This window comes from Python bivittatus, unplaced genomic scaffold (genome assembly GCF_059951505.1).
Source record: "Python bivittatus isolate LINGU-HERP-01145 unplaced genomic scaffold, Pbiv_v1 ctg000560_np1212, whole genome shotgun sequence".
Lineage (NCBI taxonomy): Eukaryota > Metazoa > Chordata > Lepidosauria > Squamata > Pythonidae > Python > Python bivittatus.
The window spans coordinates 4,063,456-4,089,506 of NW_028277083.1; the positions used below are offsets into that span (position 1 = coordinate 4,063,456).

A 26,051-nucleotide genomic window follows, 5' to 3' on the forward strand; every position below is an offset into this window, starting at 1 on the left:
TGGGGGCCCGCAGCGAAGAGGCTTTTTCAGATGCCTTTCAGCTTTTCCCCCCCCCCTCTCTCTTTTCCTCTCTTTTCTACAGTGCTTCCCTTAAGTAAAAAAAAACACGCCGTCCTCTCCACTTCCTGCTTCTCAGTTTTTCAACACTGCTGTTTTTCTTCTGCACAGCCCTTTGTTGTTTTGGTTTTGCATGCGTTCCCGGGGGGCATAGCTGAGTTTTGAACGTTTGGCGGAAGGGATTCACAAAGAATCGCGGCGCGCTCTTTGAGGACGGCACTCCTATTTCGGATGTGGCCGTAGCTCTCCCCCGGCCGGCCACCAGTGCGCCTACGGAGGAGTCAACCTTGAGCGAACGTAGATTCCTTTTGAAGTAAAGGAGAAGTTCCTCCTCCTCTTCTCGCAGCTCCATCGCTTCGGTTACGCTCTGCTGACGCGACACTTTTGAATCAGGATCTCACCGATTTCCCTTTTTGTGGTCCAAACAGAAGTGGGCTTCCAGCCTGGGTGGCCAAAGGGTCTTGCAGCTTGGGGAAATAGGAGGGAATCGGGGCACGGGTGGGGGCATTGGAGGGAAAGGTTACCTGTCCCGGGACATGTGAAACCAAGATCGCGTGCTGATCGCCGTTCTGTGATGCGTGGAGCAGCAATACGGTGGACTTCGTCCCTTGGCGCTTGCAGGAAGAAATGAGGGGCGATCGGTTTGGCTGGGATGAAGACTCCCCATTGGCATAGATTGAGGGTCTGGAGGAGGTTTGGCCCTCAAGGGACCTGAAGGGACGTGAGAGAGAAGGCCAGAAGAGCAGAATTGGAACCCGACACACGGACGTTCAACTGAAACTGGAAATAAAGGAGTTGGAAGTTTTCCCTGGGCAGGGAACGTTCTTTGGAAGTTGAGAGGGTTCCGCGTCTAACTTTGGTCTAAGCATTAAGTATTCAATTAATGTAAATAATGCAATAATAAATAAATAATGCGTTCATATTCCAAGTTACACTTTTAAGATGGATATCACTCTGTAGCAGCCCCCACCCCCCATACCGCTGAGGTCATTTTTGTCTGATTTCAGCTCCCCGAATTCCAGGCCAGCTGAAATTCCAACCCATCTGGAAAGCCACATTGACAGGGAAATTCAGGAGTTGCGATCAGGCCTAGCCCATGGGGCTGTTCCATCCTTTAATTGCAGTCTTTAACAGAGGGTACTTCACTTGCTGCTGCTGCTGCTGCTGCTGTTCTTGTTATCATTACTATTACTTTGAGTGCACAAACAGTGGGTTTTTCTCTGCAAGCAATCTCTCTTGTTCTGCTATTCTATCCCCACCCCTCCATTCCCCAAACTGGAATTGCGTTCGGAGGTTGCCTCTGTTGAGATAGAACAACCACCACCTTGCCCGTTCTTTATGATCCCAATAAGGAAAAAGTGCTGGCAGAAACTTGACTCGTGAGCTCTATCGTCCGTCATAACTGTCTGTCCTGATTTCGTGTTTGATGGGTACGTGGCCCACGTACAGCTGGATGACAGTACTGCTAAAGGAAGAATCTGATGTAAGCTGGGTCGAGCTGTTCCGGGAAAGTAGTCCCCCCCTCCCTTTGGCTAGCAGGTATGAGAGAGGAAGGAAGGAAGGAAGGAAAGGAAAGGAAAGGAAAGGAAAGGAGGGAGAAAAAGAAAGGAAAAGGAAGGAAGGAAAAGAAAGAAAAAAGGAAGGAAAGAGAGAGAGAGAACAAAAGCATTTTTCCAGATATATGAATGTTGCAGCTCAGGATGAAAAATTTCTTAGCTTGATTCATATTCTGCTTCTGGAAAAATGATGTAGAAACATTGAGGAGTTCAGACCCCGATGTTGCTGGTTGAATGGTGAGGCGCCCGACAGAGAGGACATGTCTTCAGTATCATGCAGGAGTAGAACGTTTCCGACTTTAGGATTTTAGCTTGGGACAGTAGTAATGATGAAGTTTGGCTTCCAGAAAGGAAACAGGAACCTTTCAAAATGCGCGTCTTGGTTCAGCCAGAACGGTTGGCGGTGTGGCACTTCTGCCTGAAGTTTGCTCCTGCTTGTCGAGCTGGAGTTAGCTTTCTGCGCTCCGCTTTGCAGCAGGGGCAAATGCTCGCCCCGCTTGGCTCGTGGGCTGCGAAGCGGCCTTCCTCGCGAAAGACTGGGAGAAATCAACGGTTTTACAGAAGAGCGTGTTTGTTTTAAGGTCTCCACATCGGCAAGAATGCTAATCGTTGCTAATGGCGCCTCCAAAGCGCCATTGATGGATTTGGGACCGGCCCAGCCGTGGTCTGCATCGGCGCGCTCCCAATTCTGCGTCCTTTTAAATCGATGCCTGAGAGTTACCTCGAAGTTACGTTCAACCTCTTCATTTGTACCCTTTTTTTTTCTTTTTCTCAGATGTGTTATCCGATTTCCTAGCACGGTCATCAAAATCCAGTTCACATCACTCTACCATAGAGAGGAAGTGAGAGAGGAAACGGCATCTCCTCCGCTCCGACCACTCTACCCTCAGATCTCGCCGCTTAAGATCCACATTCCGGAGCCGGATCTCCGGAGCTTGGTCAGCCCCCTGCCCTCTCCCACCGGCACCATCAGGTAAGCGACGTTGTTCTCCGGCGATACGCTCTGTGCCGTGTCCACAAACGCCACTTCGCCTTTCCCAACTTTCGTATTTCCGTCGTTTTGTTTGAGAGGCAAAATTAACACCTCCCCACAGGTCTCCCTCTGATTTTCTGGAAGGGAAATGCAAGAGGCAGGTGCCACCTTGGAAATACTAGTCAGGAACGGTACCCGTCCGTCTGTCCCCTTCCAGTGAAGGAAGGCCAGTGGTTGCAAATGTTTCAGTTTGCAGGATAATCTTCAGCCTGTTGCTAATAAAACGCACGTGTTGTCTGTCCACGTTTCCCAGAAAGAGCGTTGATCTGTGAGAATTGGGGGACTTGGACTAAGATTAAGCCTATGTTTGGTTATGATCTTGGGCAACATCAGAGACTGAGCTGGTCAAAGGTCATGTGAAACTGAAACTATAAAGCCATCAGTTCTCTTCTGCCCCCCTTCTTAGAAGGAATGGGTGGAACTATGGCGCTGAAGCTGGAAGGGGAAAGGCTTCTGTGTTTTTTTGCTTTCTGTGGTGACTTCACTTTCTTCAGGAAGCAAATACCACGTGCCCCAAACTGCGATACATTGAGCCTGCCACACCCTAGATCCACTGTTGACACAGGCAGGCTTCAGCTTGCTGTTCTTGATGGGAAACAAGTCATTTCCCAACCTGGATGAGGGAGGCACTCAAGATCTCCCACCACAGAGGCAAGTGACCCAGGAAGCGTGAAGCCTCTTCTGAACTTGAGATGCTGGAGATCTCCTGGGGCGTCGGGGAGGGCTGAATCGGGCTCCATCAGCTTTGCTCCACTGGACGCTCCACTAGATGTGTTGGAATTACAATTTGCAGACTTTCCTGCTGGGTCACCTAGAGCAGGTGGCCTCATCTGATTTCATAGCCTCCTTTTTCTCCTTTTCGCCCTGGGGTGGGACACAGTGAGGCGGAAAAGGGGTGGGAAAAACAGGCCGCTGCTAACCCCGACATCTTTACTACTGTTTTGAACTGCACTTAATGGAAGTAAAAGAGATGAGGGGGATCCTCTTTTGACAGCTGCCTCGTGTTGACCTCCTAGCATCCTTCCTTTGACCCAAAGAGGATTAAGGTGGAGGTGGGGCAGAGCAGCCCCCAAGCGCCTTGTGGTTACTGAGTTTTAATAAGAGATTTTCTTTTCCTTTCCTTTCCTGTCCTCTTCTTTCCACCCCAAAATGTGTTCTGGCCCTCGGACATTGCTCCAGCCCTCGTTCTACAAGTCACTCAACGCTTTTAACTTCCACTGGACTGATGCAAAAGCCAATCTTTCTGAGCTTGGAGAAAAACCTCAAAAGAGCCCCGAGGATCTCCTCCTTTCCTGCAGCCTTTCTTCCTTGCTCATTCATTCCTTCGTTCTTGGTTCCTTGCTGCAGGGAGGAATCCCTGGGTGTATAAACATGCCCTCTTTTCTTTTTCTCAGAAGCGGATGAGATCAGTTCCCTTCTGTGCGTTGGGATCCTTGTATTATTTATAGGGTGCTCTTTAAAAGAAAAAGAGAAACGGCTTTGAAAATGCCCTCCCTCCAGTTTTCTTGGGTGTCTGGCTTGGCTAGTTATGGGGGCGCAAGGGGAGGCCACGCTGGTTGGACTGAGATGGAATTCCTCCCTTTATGCTGCCCAACAGCCTTTCCCAACGGAGGCTTGCCAGCTTGGGTTTACGGCTGTAGACCTGCGCGGGGGAAGCTACCGCGAAACGGAGCCTCCTTATTCCAAGGGACTGTACCCCGGTGCAATCTTTGCAAACCAGGGAGCGGGGGAAGACCCCGCTGGTCCAAAGTGGGAGAAGAGATGCTGGTTTCTCAGGGCGGCCGTGGCACGGGGCATCGTCCCTCCCGGCCAGGCTTCCCGTGCCGTTTTGAGGAATGCCAGCTACGCCTGCTGGAAGGCAGACGGTTTTCTCTTGGGGTTCCTCCCCCTCCTGGCCGTGCTGGGAAGCGGTTCTCATGAGATCAGGTTTCCTCTCCTCCCTTTCCCCGTCCCTCCCCCCGCCACCCCTTTGGCACCATTCGCTTGCCTAATTTGGTGCGCCCTCGCCCCGCAGCCGCCTGATTGGTCTCCGGAAAAAAGTTTTCCAGGGATCCCAAGTTCGTTTCCTTTTTGGAAATCGGAGACCGCCCCTCCCTCCCTCCTTGGCAGCCGCTTCCCAACTTTATTATGATTACTTCTTTTTTTTTTCCCCAGTTTGTTTTGTTTTGTTTAAGTTAAGGGGCAGCTTTTCCTGGAACACGATCCGGAGGCTGTTCAAAACAAATACCGTGAGGCCGTCCCTGCCCTGTGGTTCCTCGTAGCTCTCGCAAGCTTGCCTCTCCGTAAATGTCTTGCTTTTCTTTTTTTTACGCTGGGAAGTTTTCCTCTGTTTTGTTTTTAGAGGCAATCAGAACCATCTCGGTCTCCGAGGAAAGACGATCTAAACACCGCGGCCTTTGATTAAAAGCAATCTGCACAGCGCCGAAATGTGTGCAGGCTTTTGAGTTCTCTTGAACTTTTCATCCAGCCCATTGTTAACAAAAGCAGGGTCTGGAGGAACGCCACGAATCCGATGGTGGTTCTCAGTTCAGAGCCAGTCCCAACATGGAGAGGGTGGACGAGGTACCACAATGTTTCTCGACCTTGGCCACTTGAAGATAGCTGGACTTCAACTCCCAGAATTCCCCAGCCAGTAAACTGGCTGGGGAATTCTGGGAGTTGAAGTCCAGCTGTTGTAAAATTGCCAAGGTTGAGAAACACTGCTCTGGACAATATTCTTATTGGGAGGGGAGGGGACACTAGACTGGAGGTCAAGGCCATCCACAGGTCCAGACTGAGTGGATGTGGCCACCATCTTTTTTACAGGGCTTGGAGCTTTGCTGGCTGGGGAATTCTGGGAGTTGAAGTCCACATATCTTAAAGTTGCCAAGGTTGAGAAACACTGATGTACCATCTCAGGTGGTGTTGGGCTCAGGTTACACCTAATCTTTCAGAGAGAGGGATTTTCAACTCCTTGTTAATTTCCTTTTCTTTTCCAACGCTCTACCTTTTAAATCAAAAGCATGGTGGTGGAGGGTTTTTTTTTTAGAAAAGTACCCTGCCGTTGCTTTTAAGAGTTCTCTGCCCCTTCCTTGGTCTTCCTCCCCCCATTTTTTTCCCCCTTAGGATATTGCTTAAACCTTAAGTTGCTGTTTCCTCACTTTAAAGCCAAGGCAATAATTAACTTTTTGCTCCACTCCATGAGAAGTTGGCTTTCTCAGTGTTAAGCCTTTGTTTTGAATTTGGATTTTTCAAGCAACAGAATAAAAAGCAAGCGAGCATGTGTGTGTGGGGGGGGTATTTTATACTTTGTTTACTTCTGTACAGAACATGGAGAGAAGGGAAACTGCACTTGGCTGGGTGTAAAATGCCAGTAGAAACATCCTGCAGTGAGATCATGCTTTGTCTGCAAACTGCCAGAATATAAACCATCGGCAAGCCAAGATTTGCAGAAAATGTAAGACAGGAACATTGGGTGTAAGGCTTTAGAGCAGTGTTTCTCAACCTTGGGAACTTTAAGATGTGTGGACTTCAACTCCCAGAATTCCCCAGCCAGCATGGCTGGCTGGGGAATTCTGGGAGTTGAAGTCCACACATCTTAAAGTTCCCAAGGTTGAGAAACACTGCTTTAGAGACAGGGTGTTAATACTTCCTTTGAGATTAAAAAACTCAAAATGCAAGTTGGTGTATCCACCTTTTCCTTCCTGTTTTGTCCAGGAGCTGGTTTACCTTGCGAGCAAACCGAAGGGAGAATGAAAGGGTAGGATGGGTTGCAACCATTTAAAACTGCAGGTGGGAATGGGAGACATATTTTTTAACCACTGTCTTGTTTTGAAAAAAAAATAACGCAAGGAGAAAAACAGTTCCCTTAGAAACAGATTGAGATAGATCTTGGCCCATTTTGCTTGCAAAAACGGGTGAAAATTGCCATGCCAAAAGGAAGCCAGTCGAGTTAGAAACAAATTGAAGTTATGCAGGTTTTGCTTGCAGGGAGCTTTTTTTTAAAGCGAAAATGTCTAAAAATGACGTTCCCGCTGTAGGCATAAACTCAGTTTGGATGTAAGAAATTGAAGGGCCATCTACTTGTATATAAACTTGGCTATGTTTTTAAAGATTGTCTTGCGAGCTTCATCTGGTGTCCCCACATTTTGACTTGCAGCAGTATGGCAATTCAGCAAGACTTCTTAGTGGTGGCCCCCAAAAACTTTGTAATTTCCTCTCTCTTTCAGGAAGTTTTTAATTGGCTGTAGAGAACTTACAATCCTAATTAGGCTGCTCTGGTGAACGTTGTGGGTGAACAGTTTCCAGATTTGTGACTTTTCTTCATTCTTATATAACTGCGCAAACATCAAAAATTTGGGAGTTTTCTTGGAAAAATCCCAGGAAAAACTGGGAAAAAATCCCAGGAAAAATTGTGGGAAAAACTGGAAATCAGTATAAGAGTGATTTTTGTAGCACCCTTCACTAATCTGTGTTCATTTTGCTACTTGACGAACATAAAATGCATTATGTAAGCCTTAGCGTACTCATAAAATTATCATGTTTGGTATATTTATTAAATGTAAAAGTGTAGTTTAACCAGACAGAAGAAACCAGCCATCCATATGGTCATAAAATAGAGTTATATCTTCTGGCCTTCGGCTGTTCACATTTTTAGAAAAAGAGCTGAAGTAGACAGGAAAAAATAAGATTTATGGCATGGAGATTTGGCGGTTAGGCATTGCTTGTTCAGTCTTTGTTTCTGCTTCTGAGAGTTCATTCTTAACGTCTTGAGAGGTGTCTCATTCTGAAAAGGTTTGCTTGGACTGAGACAAATTACTCATTCAGATGTTCCTCCTCTTGTTAGAGGAACTGTGATCCTCTGATGCTGAAACTAAAACACCCCAATTAGAAATCACTTTCTAAAACATGTATTACAAGTGTTTTTATGTGGCTTCGATCATTGGACTCTAAACAGCTTACAAGCAACAGTAGACCATACAAACCAATGCAATTGTTTTTTTAAAAAATCAGAAAGGATCACTCTCTCAAAAAGATCTACCAAGCTGCCGATCCAATCAACGCTTATAACAGGATGATCGTGAAAACATGGCCCCGTATCTCACCCAACAGATCAATATTCATCATGAACTCAGGTATCGGTTATCTCAGCCCCCAAATGCATGTTCAAAAAGCCACATTTTAAAAGCTTCCCAAATATGCAGTTCTCCTATCGGGTGGGAGGTCATGTAGCTTTTCCAATTTTGGTAAGGAAAAGAAGGCTTAGGGAGGGGTCCCCAGAAATCAAGGTTTCTCATTGTGTTTTGTTTTATTTCTTCTTTTTCCTTGACGTCTTCACATCTCTAGATAGATGATTGAAATTCAGACTTTTTAATGCAATGAATAAAGGCCAGAAGCAGATGACAAGCCTTAGGCAAACTTGATCTCTGAAGTGAAATGGGGTCCAGTCCAGTTAATACTTGGAGGGGAGGCCACTCCAGGAATCTAGGACTGTTGGATAGACCAGGACATTAACAACCATCCTTCAACCCAGCATTGGTAAATCATTTCTGTAACTGCCACAAAGTCTGGATGGACACAGTCATCCCACTTGAACTGACAAGGTTTCGTGGCGTTCTCACATCCTGGCTTAGGTGGGCTTGCCTAGGACAACTGCCTCCCACCACCTTTTGAGGAATCCTTAATACAGCCGTGGTGGCCCTGTTGTTTCCATTCAGCGTCTACAAAAGTGCTCTCTGTCTTTAGCCCCTGACCGATCAAATACAGGTACAAAATTGGAAATACAGAAAAACAAAACCTGAAACAATGAATAGGGAGAAAAGGTTTCTGCAAGCCATAGCTATTGCTAGAAACTTGGCAACCTTAACTTCTGCAAGTTAAGTCTTGCAGAAAGACCCATCTGGCAGGCTGTGAGGTAACTCATATGGTGGACCACAAACGAGGTTGCTTTTCATACCAAGAAGTTCTTGTAAGGCAAATCTACAGGTGCTTCAGAGAAAGGATAACGCTACTTAATCCCTGGCCAGGTAGTAGGAGATGAGCAAGGGTTTTCCCAACCCTTTTCTGTCTTTCTTGAAGGTAATTTACCTCTTACTTAGAAAGTGACTGTGTGTGGTTAGGCTGAGAGTGACGGTGCTTGCTGCGAAATTCAAAAAAGATGTCCTACCAGAATTCTGGGGCGAGGCATTTCTCTTGGATGCAGAGCAGAAAAGTAAATCTGAAGGAATATCCTTGTATTAATACTTCCTGTAATGGCCGTTTTTAAATCCCTCTACACAACCGGAGGGTGGGGTGAGGTGCGTTGGGGGTCGCCCACTCGCTGTTCAACCATTGTATGCAGATCGGAAGCTGGATATTACTTCTCGCTGGCGGATTCCCGGCAGTCTTGAACGATTGGAGATTTCCTTAAATGGCTTTGTGTTTTTAGAAAGCAAAAACACCATTTGTTTATTACCAGCTTTTAGGTTTGAACTCCCCCTCCCTTAAAAAAAATAAAGGTAGGTTCAAGGCACATACCTGTTTCTTATCTCACACATAGATGCACGTGGACAACCATGCACTGTGAATGTTTTACGGGTATCTTTTGATGCTGAAGGTACAAAATAGACAAAGACTTTCCCCCAACCAGCAGTGGTGGCATTTCAGTAATGTAAAACACCTTTCTTTGTTATCTATATTTCTGTTCTGTTTTATACATTCTTTTTTTGGTACTTGACATACCTTGTTTCATCATAAGTGCCTCCCAAATACAGCTTTTTAACACAGCAGCTGCCATTTTGGTCTACCTGGACTTGTAAACCTGGTTATTAAACCAGAATGGATCTGGGCTGCCTGCATAACCAACCAACCAATTGCTTCTATTGTAACAGTAAACAAAATCAAGCGAGAATAGGCTAGCATACTATCCAGACCAGCAGTATGATTTATGCATGTAAATAAACCAGGATCACAAACTAACTTTAAAATTCTGGGGTCTTGGGAAGCTGTAAACCACAAGGGCAGGTTCAAAATCGAAAACATCACCTAGTTTGCCTAGAAAGAGGAGCAAAATGTTAGCGAGTGGGAACGTAGATCACTAGGTGGTCACATTGTGGTTTAATAAACCCTGATCAGTGAATGTAAAGTTGGGTTTCCTGCTCCCAGGAATGTTTTAACCAGAACATCACCTGCAAACTTTGGAGGGCAGAAAGTAGGAGAGAGATTGTAGCCAGGAATCCCGAAAGAGGCTCCTCCAGAGTTACAATAGCACCTCTGCTGAATTTTGGGAATTTTCTCCTGGGAAACCACCAGAATGGTTACAGGAGCCCATTGTAAATAGAAACGGGCCTTCCAAGGAGGGAAAGACAAAAAGGAGATTTAAATATGTTCAGGTTCAACCTGAGATAGGACAGGCGAGGCGGATATGGAATTCCTTCTCTGGTATTTGGTGGTTCAATCTGTGCCTTTGATAGAGGCGCATGGCTTTGTCTTCAGAGATGTGCCTAGTTGTTTCTGCCCACCCCCGTGGGTTATGCAATTCGTGTGGATCCCTTCTGTTTCTCATAATGTGGAGCTACATCCAGTGCTGCCCTAATTGGAAACAGCCTTCTGTTATGGAAGAAACTGAGCCTTGGTATGGCTTAAAATGCTTCATATTGGCAAAGTCTATTGAGGTCCTCCACCATTCCAGGGTTGCATTTCGCACTCGGATCTGCACGCTTGCTTGGGGCTTTCTGTGGCCTTGCTTGAGGCCGTCTTTGCAACGTGATGGGGAATCACATTCCTCAAATCCATCAACGGGGTAGACCTCCCGGTGGCTAACTCTGGCAATTTATATTGTGACTGCAGTAGGGTTCTTCCTCACTTTTGTACCTCTAACATGGGGATAATGGGAGATTGATTGAGAAAAAGATAATTTGCTCGGGGTACCTAACAATATTACATGATTTATCTGCCCATTGATCTCCATTTCAAAGCTGATCATCCAGAGGCCTCGCTGGTTGTACTGTTGTTGTTACTAGATATAAATCTGATCTGCCGGAAGCATCATTAAGGCTTCACGAGTCTTTTGACATCTTTCCACATATTTAAATTGGTGAGGATGGAAAAGTTGGTCTGAAAACCTCCGGATCTCATCAAAATGGAGCCACCTGGATCCATGCTGTCAAACCATAGAAAGCGTTCAGCCCCAGTGGCATTGAAGGGGTAATCCGGGTAAGCTTGCAACGTGAATTAAGTTGAGATAGCCGCTGGGTTGGGTGATCCTTCTGAACTTGGTCAGCTGTGGGTTTTAACCTGAGCATGGCGCCTGAACCAGGTGGGGGAGCATCCCCCCTCAGCGTCCCCTGCTCCAAAGCTAGCATTTCACCCCAAGAATTGCAGCAACACTGGAGAGAAAACAGCTGGAAACCCCAAGTAGGAGGGTGCGTTAGCCAGCGTTCTGCGTACTCGGCAACTTTAAGAGGGGTGACTTCAACTCCCAGAATTCCCCAGCCAGCATGCTGGCTGGGGAATTCTGGGAGTTGAAGTCACCCCTCTTGAAGTTGCCGAGTTTGCAGAACGCTGTGTTTGCCCATGAAGAAAGGTCTGATATCGGGATCAGCTCCGGCGCCTTTCATCTTGCTAGCAAATTGCTGCCGTTCTCCTCCCCGAATGCAGGGTGGGTGTTGTGGTGAATGGAATGCAGCCACGCTGGGTCAGAGACACCATTCCCCACAGATCACTGGCTCGGCTGCGGTATTTGAAGGCAGCAGTTAACTCTCTCCAGGGAACGATCTGGGAAAACCCTGTCTGGGTGTGGCTGTCTACATCTGCACATTTTGAGGTTCTGGGGCAAGATTTTTGAAGCTTTGATGAAAGGTGTGCTCCACAGCGACTCAGCCTGTTCCTTTCACAACCTGTCCCTTTCAAAAAAAGTTGGCTGCATGCCTACCAAAAATTCAGGGCCTCTCCTTGGGGGAGGGTTCGCCGACTTATTTTAGGCGGACCCCCCTCCCTTTTTTTTTAGGAATGATGAGAACTGCTGGTGGAAAACGTTGCAGCCTTGAGAAGACCTTTTCCCTATCTTGGCCCAGTTCTTTCCTGGGGTTTTTCACTCTGCTCGGGTCAATTTTGCAAAGCTTCGTCTGTTCCATGTACCTCATTTTTCATCGGAGAATGAACCTGATCCAATTTGTCTTCTTGAGACCTAGCTACTTCTGTTTTAGATGCCGTGCACGGTTCCCAAGACTTCAGCTCCCAGAATTCCTAGGTACCTTGGCCAAAGGAGATTGTGGGAGTTGATATCCAACAGAACTGGAGGGCACCTAGCTGAGGAAGAGAACGGTAGAGCCATTGTGCTACTCAATTTCATCGTGTGATCCTTAGGTTGATGTGATCACACTCCTGTTTTTTCCAGTAGCTAAGTTGCATTGGTGTCTTGAGCAAGAGCACAAGTGTCTGTTCTTCAGCCAAATGTTGTAGAAGCGAAGGAAGCCGGGACAGATGAAGCTCTTCCTCTGGCCAGCTCACACCTGACAGGCCACATCTCTCTCTGCTGTGACTCCAGCAACATTCAGTTCTTTCTGAAGCTCTTATTGCAAACATTGGAGAATCAAAAAGTCGAAACCAGTTTTAGAGAGGGGCCAATTGTTCTAACTGAAGCTACCTGTCTCTGAAAGAGAAGAAAGGTGTTCATCTGACTTCCATGAAGAATGTATCTTTCGGTTTTGGGTTCCCCCTATCACTTGTCATTTATTTCCCACATGGAAAAGGTTTCTGGTCCGTGTGGCATTGTATCTCCATTGGATACACTTCAGTGATTTCCTTGATGCCAGTATGATGCTTTTCTGCCTGTGGTTAGCTTTTGGGGGATCTTAGAGGATGAGGTTCACAACTCCTCACCCATAACAACATTCTGTTCAGCATACTTTGCATGTTGCTTTAGCTATAATGTTTTTGCCACATGGAGGCTGAAGATCGCTAAAACACAGCTTACGTGAAAGGGTGTCTGCCGGGAGGGGTTAATCAAAAAAGTCAAGACGGCAGACGCTATTATGGCCATCGTCTCGACACCATCTTGACTTTTTTTGACCATTCCATGTAGACGCCCCTGGATACGTGACCCTGCACGCAAAGTCATCCCGTTGCAGTCTGGCCCTCTTGAAAGCTGGCCCTCCTCAGATCTAACTTGAACATTGTCATTGGCCTGTCTTGTTTTTTAATCCTCCTACCAGAGACCTTCTCACATTGTTCTGAGAGAGACAGGCGTTTAAGCAGCCATTACTTATTTTCTGTTTTGTTCTTTGGTGTGTGTGTGTGTGTTCTAGATTTACAGTTTGTGCTGTGAGTGCCCTCTTGTGGCACTTATCCTTGTTAATACTCTTTTTCACCAAGAAAGCAATTGAAATGCAACAAATGCAAAGGCTGTAATTTGACAACATTGGCTGTTTCTCCTAAGTGTGGGCTGAGTAGACTTGCGTCTTCTAAGCTTTGGTTACTCTAACTGTGGTTTCAATCAGGTTGTGGGATAACGTAAGGCGTGAACCTAGTCAGTTGGAGCTCTGTAGTGAACGAACAAGCTGTTTTTGACCTATCTGAAAAGATCTGCTCAGTTTAACTGGTTAAACATTGTCATGTTACGCCCCAGCCTTTGCTGAATCATTAACTTCATGGGAACCATAAAGATAATTTAATCATCAACAGATCTAAACTCAGCTACACATTTGTAAGGTTAATTATGCAACAGTGAGAGTTATATTTTGAAAATCCATAGATCTGAATGTATTATCGGCCAACCGTGAGCAAGAATAATTGAGCACTTGCATTGACCAAAGCCGTTGTGTGAACACAAATCATTGTGGTTTGTTCAGTAAACTGGAATTAAGTAAGCCATAGTTTGGGACGCAAATAAGCAAAACTACTCATGCCCCCCCCAAAAAAAATCCCAGGGTGGCCCCCAGTCCAGCCTTGGTAGCTGTTAGACATATTTGGTTTTAAATAGGTGAGTAGTTAAATTTTCATCCAGAATCACATGAGAAATTGACATTGTGGAATAAACCAAACTTGAAGATTGAAGGGAAGATATACTCTTGAACATTTGAGTCTAACAAGGGTTAACTACTTAAATCAGTTGATTTATAATGATTGTTTTAAAGACTTTGAGAAATGGTGTTCTGAATGTGTTTTAGCTTTAATATTTGCTTTGGAATATATACATTTGAAACACGTGCTGATGCTTTTTCATATTTATTTTAATCACCACCAATATATGTAGATTTTTTCTCACTGTATAGCCGTTACCGGTTTTTTTTTCCTGTTGATGTTGTAGTTGTTTGTATTCCACTGTTAAAAATAATTTTAAAAAATGAAAAGATGCGGTCCCCAGAGTGTTTTCAAAAAGGATCACTGAGTTGTAATGTTTAGTATGAAAAGACAAAACATTCAGTATGCAAGGTAGGATCATCTATTTACCATTGTTAATGAGTTAAACATCAATCCGAGCGAAATCACATGTCGTTTTTTGTCAGTCTGCCAACTGTTTGGAAAGAAGGCCTCCAGCCTACTGGTAAAAGGCAAAGTGTGGTCTTCTGTTCCCTCCAAACAACACGTCCTTGTTGATGGAACAGAGGGTAGCAGATCACTTTTACATAACTTAGATGCAGTTTTCAGAAATTGTTAAGAAACAGCAAGAAGCAACTAGCAAATCTTGGTATGCATTAGGGAGATGCAAAATGTATTGTTCCAGGAACTGAACATTATAGAGACTTGTGGAATATTCCATTTCCTTCTGCACCATTCCCTTCCAGGTTTGCCGTTCGGTGGTGTCTCCAGGTTTGTCCTCCAAACTGGAAACTGTTCGGTGTTATGGATAAAACAGGCTCATTTTGGAGCTAGGCCAACAGAAGTTGCACTCTGTATTCGTGTCAGGCTGAAATTCTTAGAAATCCAGCCTCTCATAAATGGGAAGGAAACAAAAGCATAAGGATCTTCATGGACTTTTGGTGTTAGATTTGAAGGAAGTGGACGAGGTCAAATCATTACAGGGCTCTAAAATGTTGCTGGTTAATCCTGTCTTAGTTTCTCTTTCAGGTTGATCTGTCTTTCAGCCTGTTCCCCTTGATGGAAATTATGGGGCAGTAATTCAGTATAAAAACAGAATACCTAACTAGAAATATTTTAGTTGAGTAAACTTCTGGAGAACCACAGGTTCCTTATCTGTGGTTTTAAATGTATGTTGTGGTTTTAATCTTGTTTTGGACTAGGCTTGTTAACCATCTTGAGAGCTCTTCGGCAGAAAAGTCGGTTGAAAATCTTTTATGTAAAATTCTTAAAAAGATGAAATGGATTGTCCCTGTCCCCTTTTTTCCAGGTGTGCGTGCTTGTTGCTGATGATGGTGACCCAAAATGAACCTCCTTCTCTTACATTTGATTGATTGTTTATATGTTTGTTTATTTTTTATTGTTTTTAGATTGTTATGGAGTTTATAACTGTTGTTGTGTTGTGCGCCACCCACAGTCATGTGTTTGTGAGATGGGCAGGTATCTAAATATGCAAAATCAATAAAATAAATAAATAGATTGGTTGATATGATTTATATAGCTGCCCATCTCACACAAGTGGCTTACAAGATTAAAATGGACAAACCCACCCAACATAACCCCCGGGTGACCAAGGATAAGCAGTTGACCTCACTCACCATCAATAGTAACAAAGTCTGTTTCGCCAGGCATTTGGGTCAGGTGGGTAGATGATTTTGTTACTATTGATGGTGAGTGAGGTCAACTGTTTATCCTTGGGCATGGGAGGGTGGTTATGTTGGGTGGGTTTGTCTGTTTTAATCTTGTAAGCCACCCAGAGTCACTTGTGTGAGATGGGCAGCTATATAAATCATATCAACCAATCAATCGAATGTAAGAGAAGCCGGTCAACTTTGGGTCACCGTCATCAAGTCTTCCATGCCTTGCAAAGGGCTAGCAGGGTTGACGGCCTTCACATATTGCTCTTTCCTCCCTGCAGTGTTCCTAATTCCTGCCCGGCTAGTCCTCGTGGTGCTGGTTCCTCAGGATATCGCTTTACCCACAACGTTACCTCTGACCTCCAACTGGCTGCCGAATACGCAGCGAAAGCTACTTTGGAACAGCAGACGGATGCCTCTGGTGGGGACAGCCCAAAGGTTGTAACACCCTCTTCCCCGTCAACTTTGCAAAGGCTGAGTCAGTGGTCAGGGGTGGGGGGTACAGATGGCCAAGGCAAGGAGGTGGCCACCTTGGGACCTGGAGAGACCTTGAGGGGTCAGGATCTGGGTTTCTTCTTGCTTCCCAGTAGGAGCTGTGCAGGAGAAGTGCGAAGGAGGGAGAGAGGAACAGCTACCACTTCCTCTGCTATCCCACCTTGACCTCTGCTGCCAAGTTGGCCATCTCCTTGGCCAGCAACAGCAGTTCTGCTGTCACCAAATGCCTCTTTGTCCTCCATTGAGGAAGCAGTACTTCACGGTGGCCAAAAGAGTAAGGAGTTCAGGCCCATGGCTGTGGCCAGAATAGGGGAAAAGCAGCCATGTGACCCACCTTCCTTTCTCCAACCCACCCTCAATTGCCCCAGCCTGACTTCAAAATCGCTTTGGGTTCAGAAGGTTCAACTTCCATCCCTGGCATTGGCAAGGCATTAAAACACTCTCCTCCAACCTGGCACCCTCCTAACGTGTTTCTAGGCCTGTTGGGTTTGAGTTCTGAAATGCTTCATATTATGTCCAAAGCTGGCCTCACTCTGACAGACTAATGAGAAATAATTTTAAAGCAAGACTCTCAAGCAGTCTGTAGCTGCACAGATCAATAATCTATTTGGTCTGGTATTGCATTGTCCTCTGGGGGTTAGCTAGGTATCTCCTCCAGGAACTCCGAAAGTCCATCCGCATGATTGCAACCAGTAAAAGTGTTTGCAAGACACAGTAGCAATAGCGGTGGTGGTGATGACGACGACGGGCTTTTTCCCACCCTTGGCTGTTTGGAGATGTGCTTGAGGCTAAGAGGAATTACAACTGGGGTTTAAAAATCGAAAAAGTGGGCAGTTTTCCTGGAGAAATGGGTTTTCTGCTGCTGCTGTGTTTTTTTTAATCCTTTCTTACCTTGAAAGGCATCTGTTCAGTTGCCTCAGATCTTGTTAGACAAGCTCCAGCCTAAATTATTAATGAACTGTGAAGCCGCTAAAAACTCCCTTGCGTCTTTGTGTTTGTGTTTCTGGTCCGCAGGACGAGTCCAAACCACCGTATTCCTATGCCCAGCTAATTGTTCAAGCTATCTCGTCAGCTCAGGACAAGCAATTAACACTAAGTGGAATCTATGCCCACATTACTAAGCATTATCCATATTACAGAACAGCAGATAAAGGCTGGCAGGTAAGGGTCTTTAATGGCACTGTTCTTGTTCGTTCCATTTTTCAGCCATAAATCTTGGATAACCCATTTTCTTCTTACAGAATTCCATTCGGCACAATCTGTCCTTGAACCGATATTTTATTAAAGTCCCCCGTTCTCAAGAAGAGCCTGGAAAAGGCTCGTTTTGGCGGATAGACCCTCCTTCAGAAGGCAAGCTAGTGGAGCAGGCGTTCCGAAAACGGAGACAAAGGGGGGTGTCCTGTTTCCGAACCCCATTTGGACCTCTCTCTTCCCGGTAAGTTCAATGTAACAGCCCAAAATGAATAGGGAGCTCCATTATAAGGCAAGGGGAATGCTGGGTACCTGTTCCAGAGGCAGCGTGTAGACTTCAGGGAGGGCTGTGTTCCACTTTTGATCACATAGCTGACCTATGTGAAATAAGATTAAGGCAAGATTTCTCAAGCAGTCTGTAGTTGCACAGATCAATAATCTGGAGTGGAAGGTAGGGAAGAACTTACAGGATATTGGTGGCATTGAGGGCCTAAGGCTCATGCTTGCACAATTGCTTGAAAACCAGGAGAGGCAGTAGCACAAAATAGAATTTTTTTAAAAAAAATCTAAGTTCACAACAAAGAAATCCTACTCAAAAATCTTTTGAAGTGTTCTACTATTATGAACAACAGAAACTCAAAAAGAAGCTCTTGCTCTGCTGTTTTAGCGTATGGGGGCCACCAAAATAACAAGGTGGTTGTCCATGCTGAGTGATGCTTACCACTACCTAACTATAGAAAAATTGGCCAAGAGGATGATTTAAACAATTTATTAAAAATAGAAACTTAGAGCAAATAATGGAAGCAGTAACTTATTTCCAGTTTTTTGTCTGTAGCCAAATTTGGGATAGAACTACCCAATAATGGGAGAGAGAGGGTTGTTCTGGGCCAAAAACACTCAGAACAGCTTCTTTAAGCTCAACAGGTTTTGCATTCAGAATATTTCACACACCTCTAGGAAAACAGCTTTGGAATGTGTGTGCTTTGCCTCCAAATTCCTTTGCTGTGTCTGCCTTGACACAAGAGACTGTTCCATTTGCATCTACCGGAGTTGCCTCTTTAACTAGGTTTTGAAGACTTGCAAGCCCTCCTCAAGAGGTAGTGGCAAGCAATAACTGTGATTAGCAGCCGTTGCAGGTATATCCCTAAATCATGATTAAACCGATATTGCACGTGCATTATCAATTGCAGTGTTCCTCATTTTTATTTAACATATGGTTTGCTCGCATTTTACTCAGTTTAGTAGAGAAAGTGTGGTCAGTAAGTTATAAGATGGGTTGCTAAGAACTAGCTACCCAGTTTAGTAAAATAAAGAGATATGGATGAATACAGTAAATACACATTGAAATTCGGACCAGAACGTCTACTTTGATTTGCACTTGCTCTGTTCTCTTCCAGGAGTGCCCCTGCATCGCCTACTCATCCCGGCCTGCTTTCTCCTCACACTAGTGGCCTACAGACTCCAGAGTGTGTGTCGAGAGAGGGCTCCCCGATTCCACATGACCATGACTTTGGCTCCAAACTTGCTTCTGTTCCAGAGTATCGATATTCACAAAGTGCTCCTGGTAAGGACGCTCCTTGTGGGGAGCAGGTGTGCAGGTGGGCTCTGCCCACTGTTTCTGCCAGCCCATTAGACTCCTGGGGATGGGCTCCAAACAGCTGACAAGCTTTAGTAACGTCCCATGAAAAATACCCGAAAACAGTATCATGAGCAACAAAGCGCCAAGGCGTTTTCAAAAAGACAAAGTTGAGAACCATCAAGTTGGAAGAAACCAGTTCTTGGTTTTTAGTGGAGTGTTTTTCTTGAAATATGTTTTGCTTTATACAGGAATGCTGGATTTGAATCCCCTATTCTACCTAATGATGAGCCTTTCTTTCCTTCCTTCCTTCTTCCTCCCTTCCTCCCCTCCCTCCTTCCCTCCCTCCCTCCCTCTTTTCTTTCCTCCTTCCTTCCTTTTTCTTCCCTCCCTCCCTCCTTCCTTCCTCCCTCCCTCCTTCCTCTCTGTCTCTCCCTCCCTCCCTCCCTCCCTCCCTCCCTCTTTCTTTCTTTCTTTCTTTCTTTCTTTCTTTCTTTCTTTCTTTCTTTCTTTCTTTCTCTCTCTTTCTTTCTTTCTTTCTCTCTCTCTCTTTCTTTCTTTCTTTCTCTTTCTTTCTTTCTTTCTTTCTTTCTTTCTTTCTTTCTTTCTTTCTTTCTTTCTTTCTTTCTTTCTTTCTTTCTTTCTTTCTTTCTTTCTTTCTTTCTTTCTTTCTTTCTTTCTTTCTTTCTTTCAGGATCCCCCGTAAGTGCCCAGCCGGTGATCATGGCTGTTCCTCCCAGGCCTTCTGCGCTGGTGGCCAAACCAGTAGCCTACCTGCCCGCCTCCATCGTCACCTCTCAGCAGCCTTCAGGCCACGCAGTCCACGTGGTCCAGCAAGCCCCCACTGTAACAATGGTCAGAGTTGTGACGACTTCTTCAAGCTCAGCCAATGGGTACATCCTGACCAACCAGGGGCCGGCTGGTAGCGCCCACGAAGCGGCAGGAGCCGTCCTAGACTTGGCTGGTGAGCCTCGAGGTAGTAGATTGTCCCCAGAATGGCAAAGATCCTCATTTAACTCATGGCTGGGCCTATTTCTCCAGGTCTGTTTAAGGCTGTTCAATTCACTGGATGCTCAGAAATAAGATTGCTTTGTTTCCTTGCCCAAGAACTCCAGCCATCATGCCTGGCACCTACTAAATTGATTCCAACTAAGTTTGCCGATTGTGTTAAAGTGTGTTTTACCTTGGACACAGATTTCTCATTGCTCTAAAGCAGTGTTTCTCGACCTTGTCAACTTTAAGATGGGTGGACTTCAACTCCCAGAATTCTGAGAGTTAAAGTCTACCCATCTGAAAGTTGACAAGGTTCAGAAACCCTGGTCTAAAGCCATAGTGTGGTTGGCAGTGCTTGATTAAATAAACTTCGTTTGGCTGAGTTTGCACCACTAACCGTACTTTACAATCCAGAAGGGGCTGGATTCACCCAGTACGGTAAGCTGCAGCAGAGCCAATCCCATTTTGGTTTTGCGGGATGTGGGAATTCTATTTGGGTGAAGCAGGAAGCAAAAGTCTTGCTGGTTGCTCTACAAGTGATGTCCAGTTCTAATTTCCAGCTAGTCCATGTGACACTCTCCCCACATCTCCCGCTCTTTCTCTCTCCGCACATTATAAGAAAACTGTAGAAAAAATGGAGTGAAGGAAGTTTCTCCCACGTCTCGGTGCAAAAATGTGTATGTCCATGTAAGGACAGTAGCAAACATCCACCGTAGGTTTTGGATGGGAAAGCAGACGGCATCGCAAGGTTGATCAGCTGGGGTGGATAATGTCTCTTCTCTTATTGTAGGGTTGGATGAGAAACCCACCATCGCGTTTGCTGCAATACCAACTGCCAGTCGGGTCATCCAGACAGTGGCCAGCCAGATGGGTCAGGGCGTCCCAGGACAGACGGTCACCATCCTCCAGCCGGCCACACCCATGGCCCTCGGACAGCACCAGTTACCTGTCCGCACAGTGACCCAGAACGGAAAGCATGCAATTCCCACAAACAGCTTATCCAGTGGGACTTACGGTATATATAGTCTCTCCTTCCCCCCTCCCGTAGTTTGCCCGCCTTTACAATCTGTCTGCGCAGGGAGCCTGGTATGCATTGTAAAATATGCAGGGCAGCTCAGCAACCAAGGAAATTGCATTACAAGTATGGGTGAATGGGGGTCATCGCCGTACAACATTTATTTATTATTTATTTGTCAAATTTATACGCCCCCCCCATCCCACACGAAGCGACTCTGGGCAGCGGACCGTAAAACCCAGAATTAAAACCTCCTACAAAGCCAACTAAAACAATAAACACAGATAAAGCAAGATACAAGAGGGAAGATATGACAGATAATGCAGCCAAGACTGAGTCCTGTTGTTAATATCCTGGTATTTACAAGTCCAGGGTTGAAAGAGTTGCTTTCATTTTAACATTTGCTATCCTGAATGCAACTTGGAGAAAAGTTTCTTCTCTTGTGCTCCTGGACCCTCTGGGCTTGCCGGCTGAGCAAGCCAGTAGCTTCATTTTTTAGGCGATCACATTTGGGCATTAGGGTTTGAGGTGGAAGAACCACATTACTTTTGCCTGACAGTTTATTTGTTTGGCAGGAATCCCATATACCTCTTCACGTGGCACTGATTTAGCCCAGTCTTTCCCAACCTGGCATCTTCCAGGTGCTAGAAAACCAATTCCTAGAATTCACAAGGCATAGGAATTCTGGGACCTGTAGTCCCAATATATCATAAGGAATCTGTAATGGACAAAAGGAATAACCTTGAGGAACAGGAGGAAGAGCCACAACCAAGACAATGGTCAGATAAAAGAAATTCATTATCTGAGGCAGAAATGTAATTTGAGAAAGTATCTCAGACTTGACCCTCTCTAGTTTTCATGATAATAGAGGGAGGGGAAAGCATATTCAGACTTGCAAGATTCTGTTACTGTAATCTCATTATAAAAGTAGTATTAGCATTCATAACTTTGGTTTTCTAGTCTGACCTACCTCGAAGGGCCCACATCAGCCTTGCAAGTCTGAATATGCCTCTCCCTCCCTTCTTTATGTTCTTGAGAACAAGGGAGGGTCAGGTCTAAGACGCTTTCTCAAATTACATTTTTGCCTCAGACTCAAGTTTCTTTTATCTGACCGTTGTCTTGGTTGCGGTTCTTCCTCCTTCAACCTCTTCAAGGTTACTCCTCCTTCCCACTACAGAATCTCATTCAACTCCAGCTGAATTTCATAGCTTGAAACTTCAAGCTCCAAATCCTGTTTGTTCATCAGGTTGGAAGAAGGCTATTTCAAAAGGGGGTTTGTCGAAGTAGATTCTGTTACCCCTTAAAAGGACTTACCCGTCTCTCTTGGTTTTCCTGCTCCAGCCCTCACCAACCCATTGCAAGTTCTTGCAGCTCAAGCAAGTTCGTCCACTCCGGTGGTCATCAGCCAGACGAGGGAAGCTGGGGTGAAAGATACCGAAGAGCTTTTGGGTGAGCCCGATGTCAAACGGCCCCGAATCGAAGAACCTAGAGCAGTTGCTCCGTTGCAAACTGGTGTCATCACATCTGCAGCCCCGTCAGGACAGTCTGCTGGGGAATGAGGAAGCGGGATGCTTGGAAAGGCACCCTAATTTCTGGGGGAAACTTTTTTTTTTCCCTAGCAGAAATCTTTCCCCCCTGCAACTTTTAACACCTTGATCATTTCAGTTGTTTTTTGTTCTTTTTTCTTTTTTAATCTCCTTTTGAACACTTTCAAGGACAGGCCAGCGTTTGTCAAGAATGTCGAGGTGCCAAATGAATTGGGCAAAATCTCCATCTGTCCGGACCCAAGGATTCTCTTCTGCTTTTTACTTCGGAGACGTCCTCCCTACCTTTCTTCTTTCTTTTTAGATTTCAGAAGAAACACAGACAATTTTGATTGTTATGACTGCTGGATTATCTCTCTCCCCGCCCTTAATTTTCATCCCTCCCTTCTTTTCCTTTACGCATGGTAGTTTATACGTGAGCATACTAAAAATGCAGGACAGAGACTCGAACTCTTCAGGTGGGAGCTTCTGACCTCGAAAACAGGTTTATTTTTTCACTTTCAAAGGAAAAGACGGGCATCCTTTTGTATCTTGGAGCTCCAACCCGTGAACAATATTTGCAAAAAGTTCCTCTAGGACAAGGCAATACGATACCCTGCCACCTAAAACGGCAGACACTTGTTCATCTTTCCTTCCCGTTGCCTCTATGCAGTCTGACTCACGTTCTGACAATTCGGATTCACACCCCCACCCAAAGCGGTGGTACCAGAGCACAGTGTAGTTAGTTTATCCCAATCTGATGGCTTCAAAATGCATTAGAAGTCCAATCCCCAGAATTCTCAGCCTACTGGACAGACAGGGGGATTCTGGGAATTGCAGTCCCAGCCTACCTCGTTGGGATGGCTGAGCGAGACAGCACTTGGCCCACAGTTGCCATTTGAAGAGCGAGAGAGTGAAAGGAGTTTATTTCCATCCTTTGGAACGATTGTCTGTTAAATTAAAACAGCCCGTTGTGAACAAGAAGGTCCGAAACTTGGGGACTTTTTAAGAATTGTTGTACCTGCAGGCTTGTAAAGTGACCAGCTGGGTTCCTTGGCGTCATTCCTGTGGATTGGTTTTGAGAGAGAAGGCATAAGAGTTTTAACGTTTTTAACCTTCAAGGGCAGCGGCACTGTTCCAAGGAGCATAAGATCCCCTCTGTGCTGTTACGGTTCAAGTGTTGGACTTGCGTCTAGGGAGACCAGGTTCGAATGCCATGAAACTCCCTAGGTAACCTTGGACCAGTCACTGTCTGTTTTAGCCTAACCTACCTCACAGGGTTGTTGTGAGGACAAAGGGGGTGAGGAGAGCTATGTATGCCACCTTGAGCTTGGAGGAAGGGCAGAATAAAAACGCAATAAATAAGTAACCCTCAACATCATCATCATCATCGCAGTTTTAAGTGTCAGGTCACTTTAATCACTTCAGAATGTAGTTTTTCTGCACGGTGGGCAAGAGAGAAGGAAATCTCGACCCATTTTCCTCTTTTGCAAGGTTTTGCAAGCCAGTAACCCTAGTGAATATCTCTAATGGCAAGTTTGGAACCTGAGATAAGGACGGATCCAAAATTGAAGGTAAAGTGGAACGGAATCCCATTATGATAAATTCTGTGGGTGAGGCAGAGCATGAGTTCAGAGGGCCATAGTACAGGTAGTCCTCGACTTACAACCATTCATTTAACAACCGTTTGAACTTACAACAGCACTGAAAAAAGTGACGACCGGTCTTCGCACTTAGGACCATCACTGTGTCCTTGCAGTCACATGATCAAAATTCAGGCATTTGGCAACCAGCATGTATTTACAATAGTTGCAGTGTCCCGGGGTCACGTGGTCGCCATTTGTGACCTTCCCAGGGGGCTTCTGACAAGCAAAGTCAGTGGGGGAAGCCGGGTTCACTTAACCGCAGCAAAAACGTCATAAAATTAGGTGCAACTCACTTAACCACATCGCCTAGTGATGGTCCCAATTGTGGTCATAAGTCGAGGACTACCTGTAAGGCAAAATCAAAACAAACAAATGTTCAAAAAACTCAGCCTCCTTCTTTCTTTAGCAGCACTTTGGTGCTAAAGGTTCACCGCAGACGAGTGCCATGGAAAAAAAGGAATTGCAAAAAGAGATTTAATTACTCTCGGTTAAACTGAATGTCTTCTCAGCACTTTTTTTAAGCACTTAAACCCTCCCATATGTTTGTCGTTTTTTTCCCTTTGCAAATAATCATAACCCTAAAGCTCTTTGCCCCCAGAGAGTCCCCGCGCTGTAATAACTTCAGTTCTCCAGAAGGTCAGTGGCTTCTGTGCCTCCCGCTGATCTCTGCGAGGGTGGTGGCTGTGTGTCAGGCCAGGCAGGACCGTACCCGGGTTCACGTTCGCTGACTCAGAAGCCCTTGCAAGCAAACAAATTGCCTTGATTTTTCTAGGTCAGGCTGTAAGGGACAGCACGCAGAGACGCAGGAACAAGTTACGTCGCAATTTAAGGATGATAGTATGGGCGTAATTTGCAAGCTGACCCTCAGCCATTTATCTGGACCATTGATTTAGTTCCAGCTGGCGGCAGCGGGGTTCGCAGGGGCCCAAGTGCTGGTAAAAAGGGGCGGGGCTTCAATTGCAGGGGCGGGGCCCCCACTTGACTTCTTTTTCTGACCCTCCTCCCTGCAGAGCCCCCTGGCTGGGGAAGGGAGGGTGAGAATTGAAGTCCAAAGCAAGCGAATTATTTCCAACTGGAAGGTGTAGCAGGAAGCTGAGAAAAAGGGAGAGCGGCGGCCACAATTTGCTGCTATAGCACAAGCCATAAGGGGGGAGAGGGGACCTGAGACTCCATCCCCCGCCCCGCCAAAGCTCCATCTCTGATCAGGGTTCTTGCAAATTGGTGATGTGGTTCCCTGCTATTTTGAGATGGGAAATGAGTAATTGTAGTGTCAAATGTAGGGTATCCATCCATCCATCTCTATCTATCTAAACACCTAATTGCTTTCAAAACCATCCCTCCCCCCCCCCAAAAAAAACCCACATCTCTGCACACTTTATGACCTCAGTCACCCAAAAAGCACTAAGGACAGTTCCCAGCCATCACAAGGTCGCTGCAGACCGGTGTTTCGTCTTAACACCAACAATCAATAGACCAGAGAGACGTTTTGCAGAAACAGATTTTTGTGCTCAGGTCCCTGTTTCTTTCCTGATCCCGTGAGATCCTGTGCGGCTTGTCACGGGGCACAGACCCTGGAGTAAACCCTAGTTTCCTTTAGTCATGGTTTGTTGAATAACCTGATCCGGCTGGGTTTTGAGATGCTTCGGGAGGGGGCACGTTGCTGGTTCTTTTGTTTAAAAAGTACGAATTGATCGGCTGTTTTATGTAACTAAAGGATCTGATTCCAATGGTATTCGTTTTCTTAGTTTGGTGTTTGAAGCTGGCCATGGGGCAAGGTGTGTGTGTGTGTGTGTGTGTGTGTGTGTGTGTGTGAGTGAATCATTGCTGCCATTTTGGCTTTATTTGCACTGTTGGATCTTGAGGATCAACTCCTACAAATCTGTTATTTGGAAACCGTTTTAAAGCAGATATTTGGAAACGAATCTCTGCATATAAATGAGCTGTTTTCTGAGACGAAACTTTGTCAAAATGTTGACAGCAATCTTCTTTGGCACCCTAATAGATCTCGTTCGTTGTTCCTTCTCCCGGATGCACTTAAACTAGAGAAAGGGTAACTTTCTGGCTTTTTCTCATCCTTGCCTTTTAACATTTTAATTTACAGGCTGTTTATCAATGCTTAATACGTTCGTGGAGTCCTGCCATGCAGGTGATAACCCGTTTTCATTTTTAATTACCAAATGCGCAGGGTCAGAGTTCTTGTATTAATGACACAGTCATTTTCAACCAAGATGTAAATGTCTCCGCTCTGACGCAAAGCTGCGCTGGAAGAAGAACGTGTTTGTGTAATGGAAC

The 26,051-nt window shown here is 45.5% G+C and overlaps 1 protein-coding gene across 3 annotated transcripts in view; it reads left to right on the top strand.

The window, feature by feature from the left end:
- The window catches only part of FOXK1 (forkhead box K1), a 51,218-nt gene extending 25,732 nt beyond the window's left edge, over positions 1–25,486 (top strand). For 2 of the 3 annotated variants that reach the window (XM_088147998.1, XM_088147996.1), the window contains exons 2-9: positions 2,389–2,586; positions 15,602–15,758; positions 16,830–16,976; positions 17,057–17,250; positions 18,404–18,570; positions 19,277–19,558; positions 20,366–20,590; positions 21,932–25,486. In XM_088147998.1, the coding sequence (XP_088004124.1) occupies positions 2,389–2,586; positions 15,602–15,758; positions 16,830–16,976; positions 17,057–17,250; positions 18,404–18,570; positions 19,277–19,558; positions 20,366–20,590; positions 21,932–22,149 (1,588 nt within the window). In that variant the 3' untranslated portion in view covers positions 22,150–25,486. The remainder of the gene's footprint in view (positions 1–2,388; positions 2,587–15,601; positions 15,759–16,829; positions 16,977–17,056; positions 17,251–18,403; positions 18,571–19,276; positions 19,559–20,365; positions 20,591–21,931) is intronic. The other variant, XM_088147997.1, reaches the window with a different exon arrangement.
- Positions 25,487–26,051: the final 565 nt, after the last annotated feature.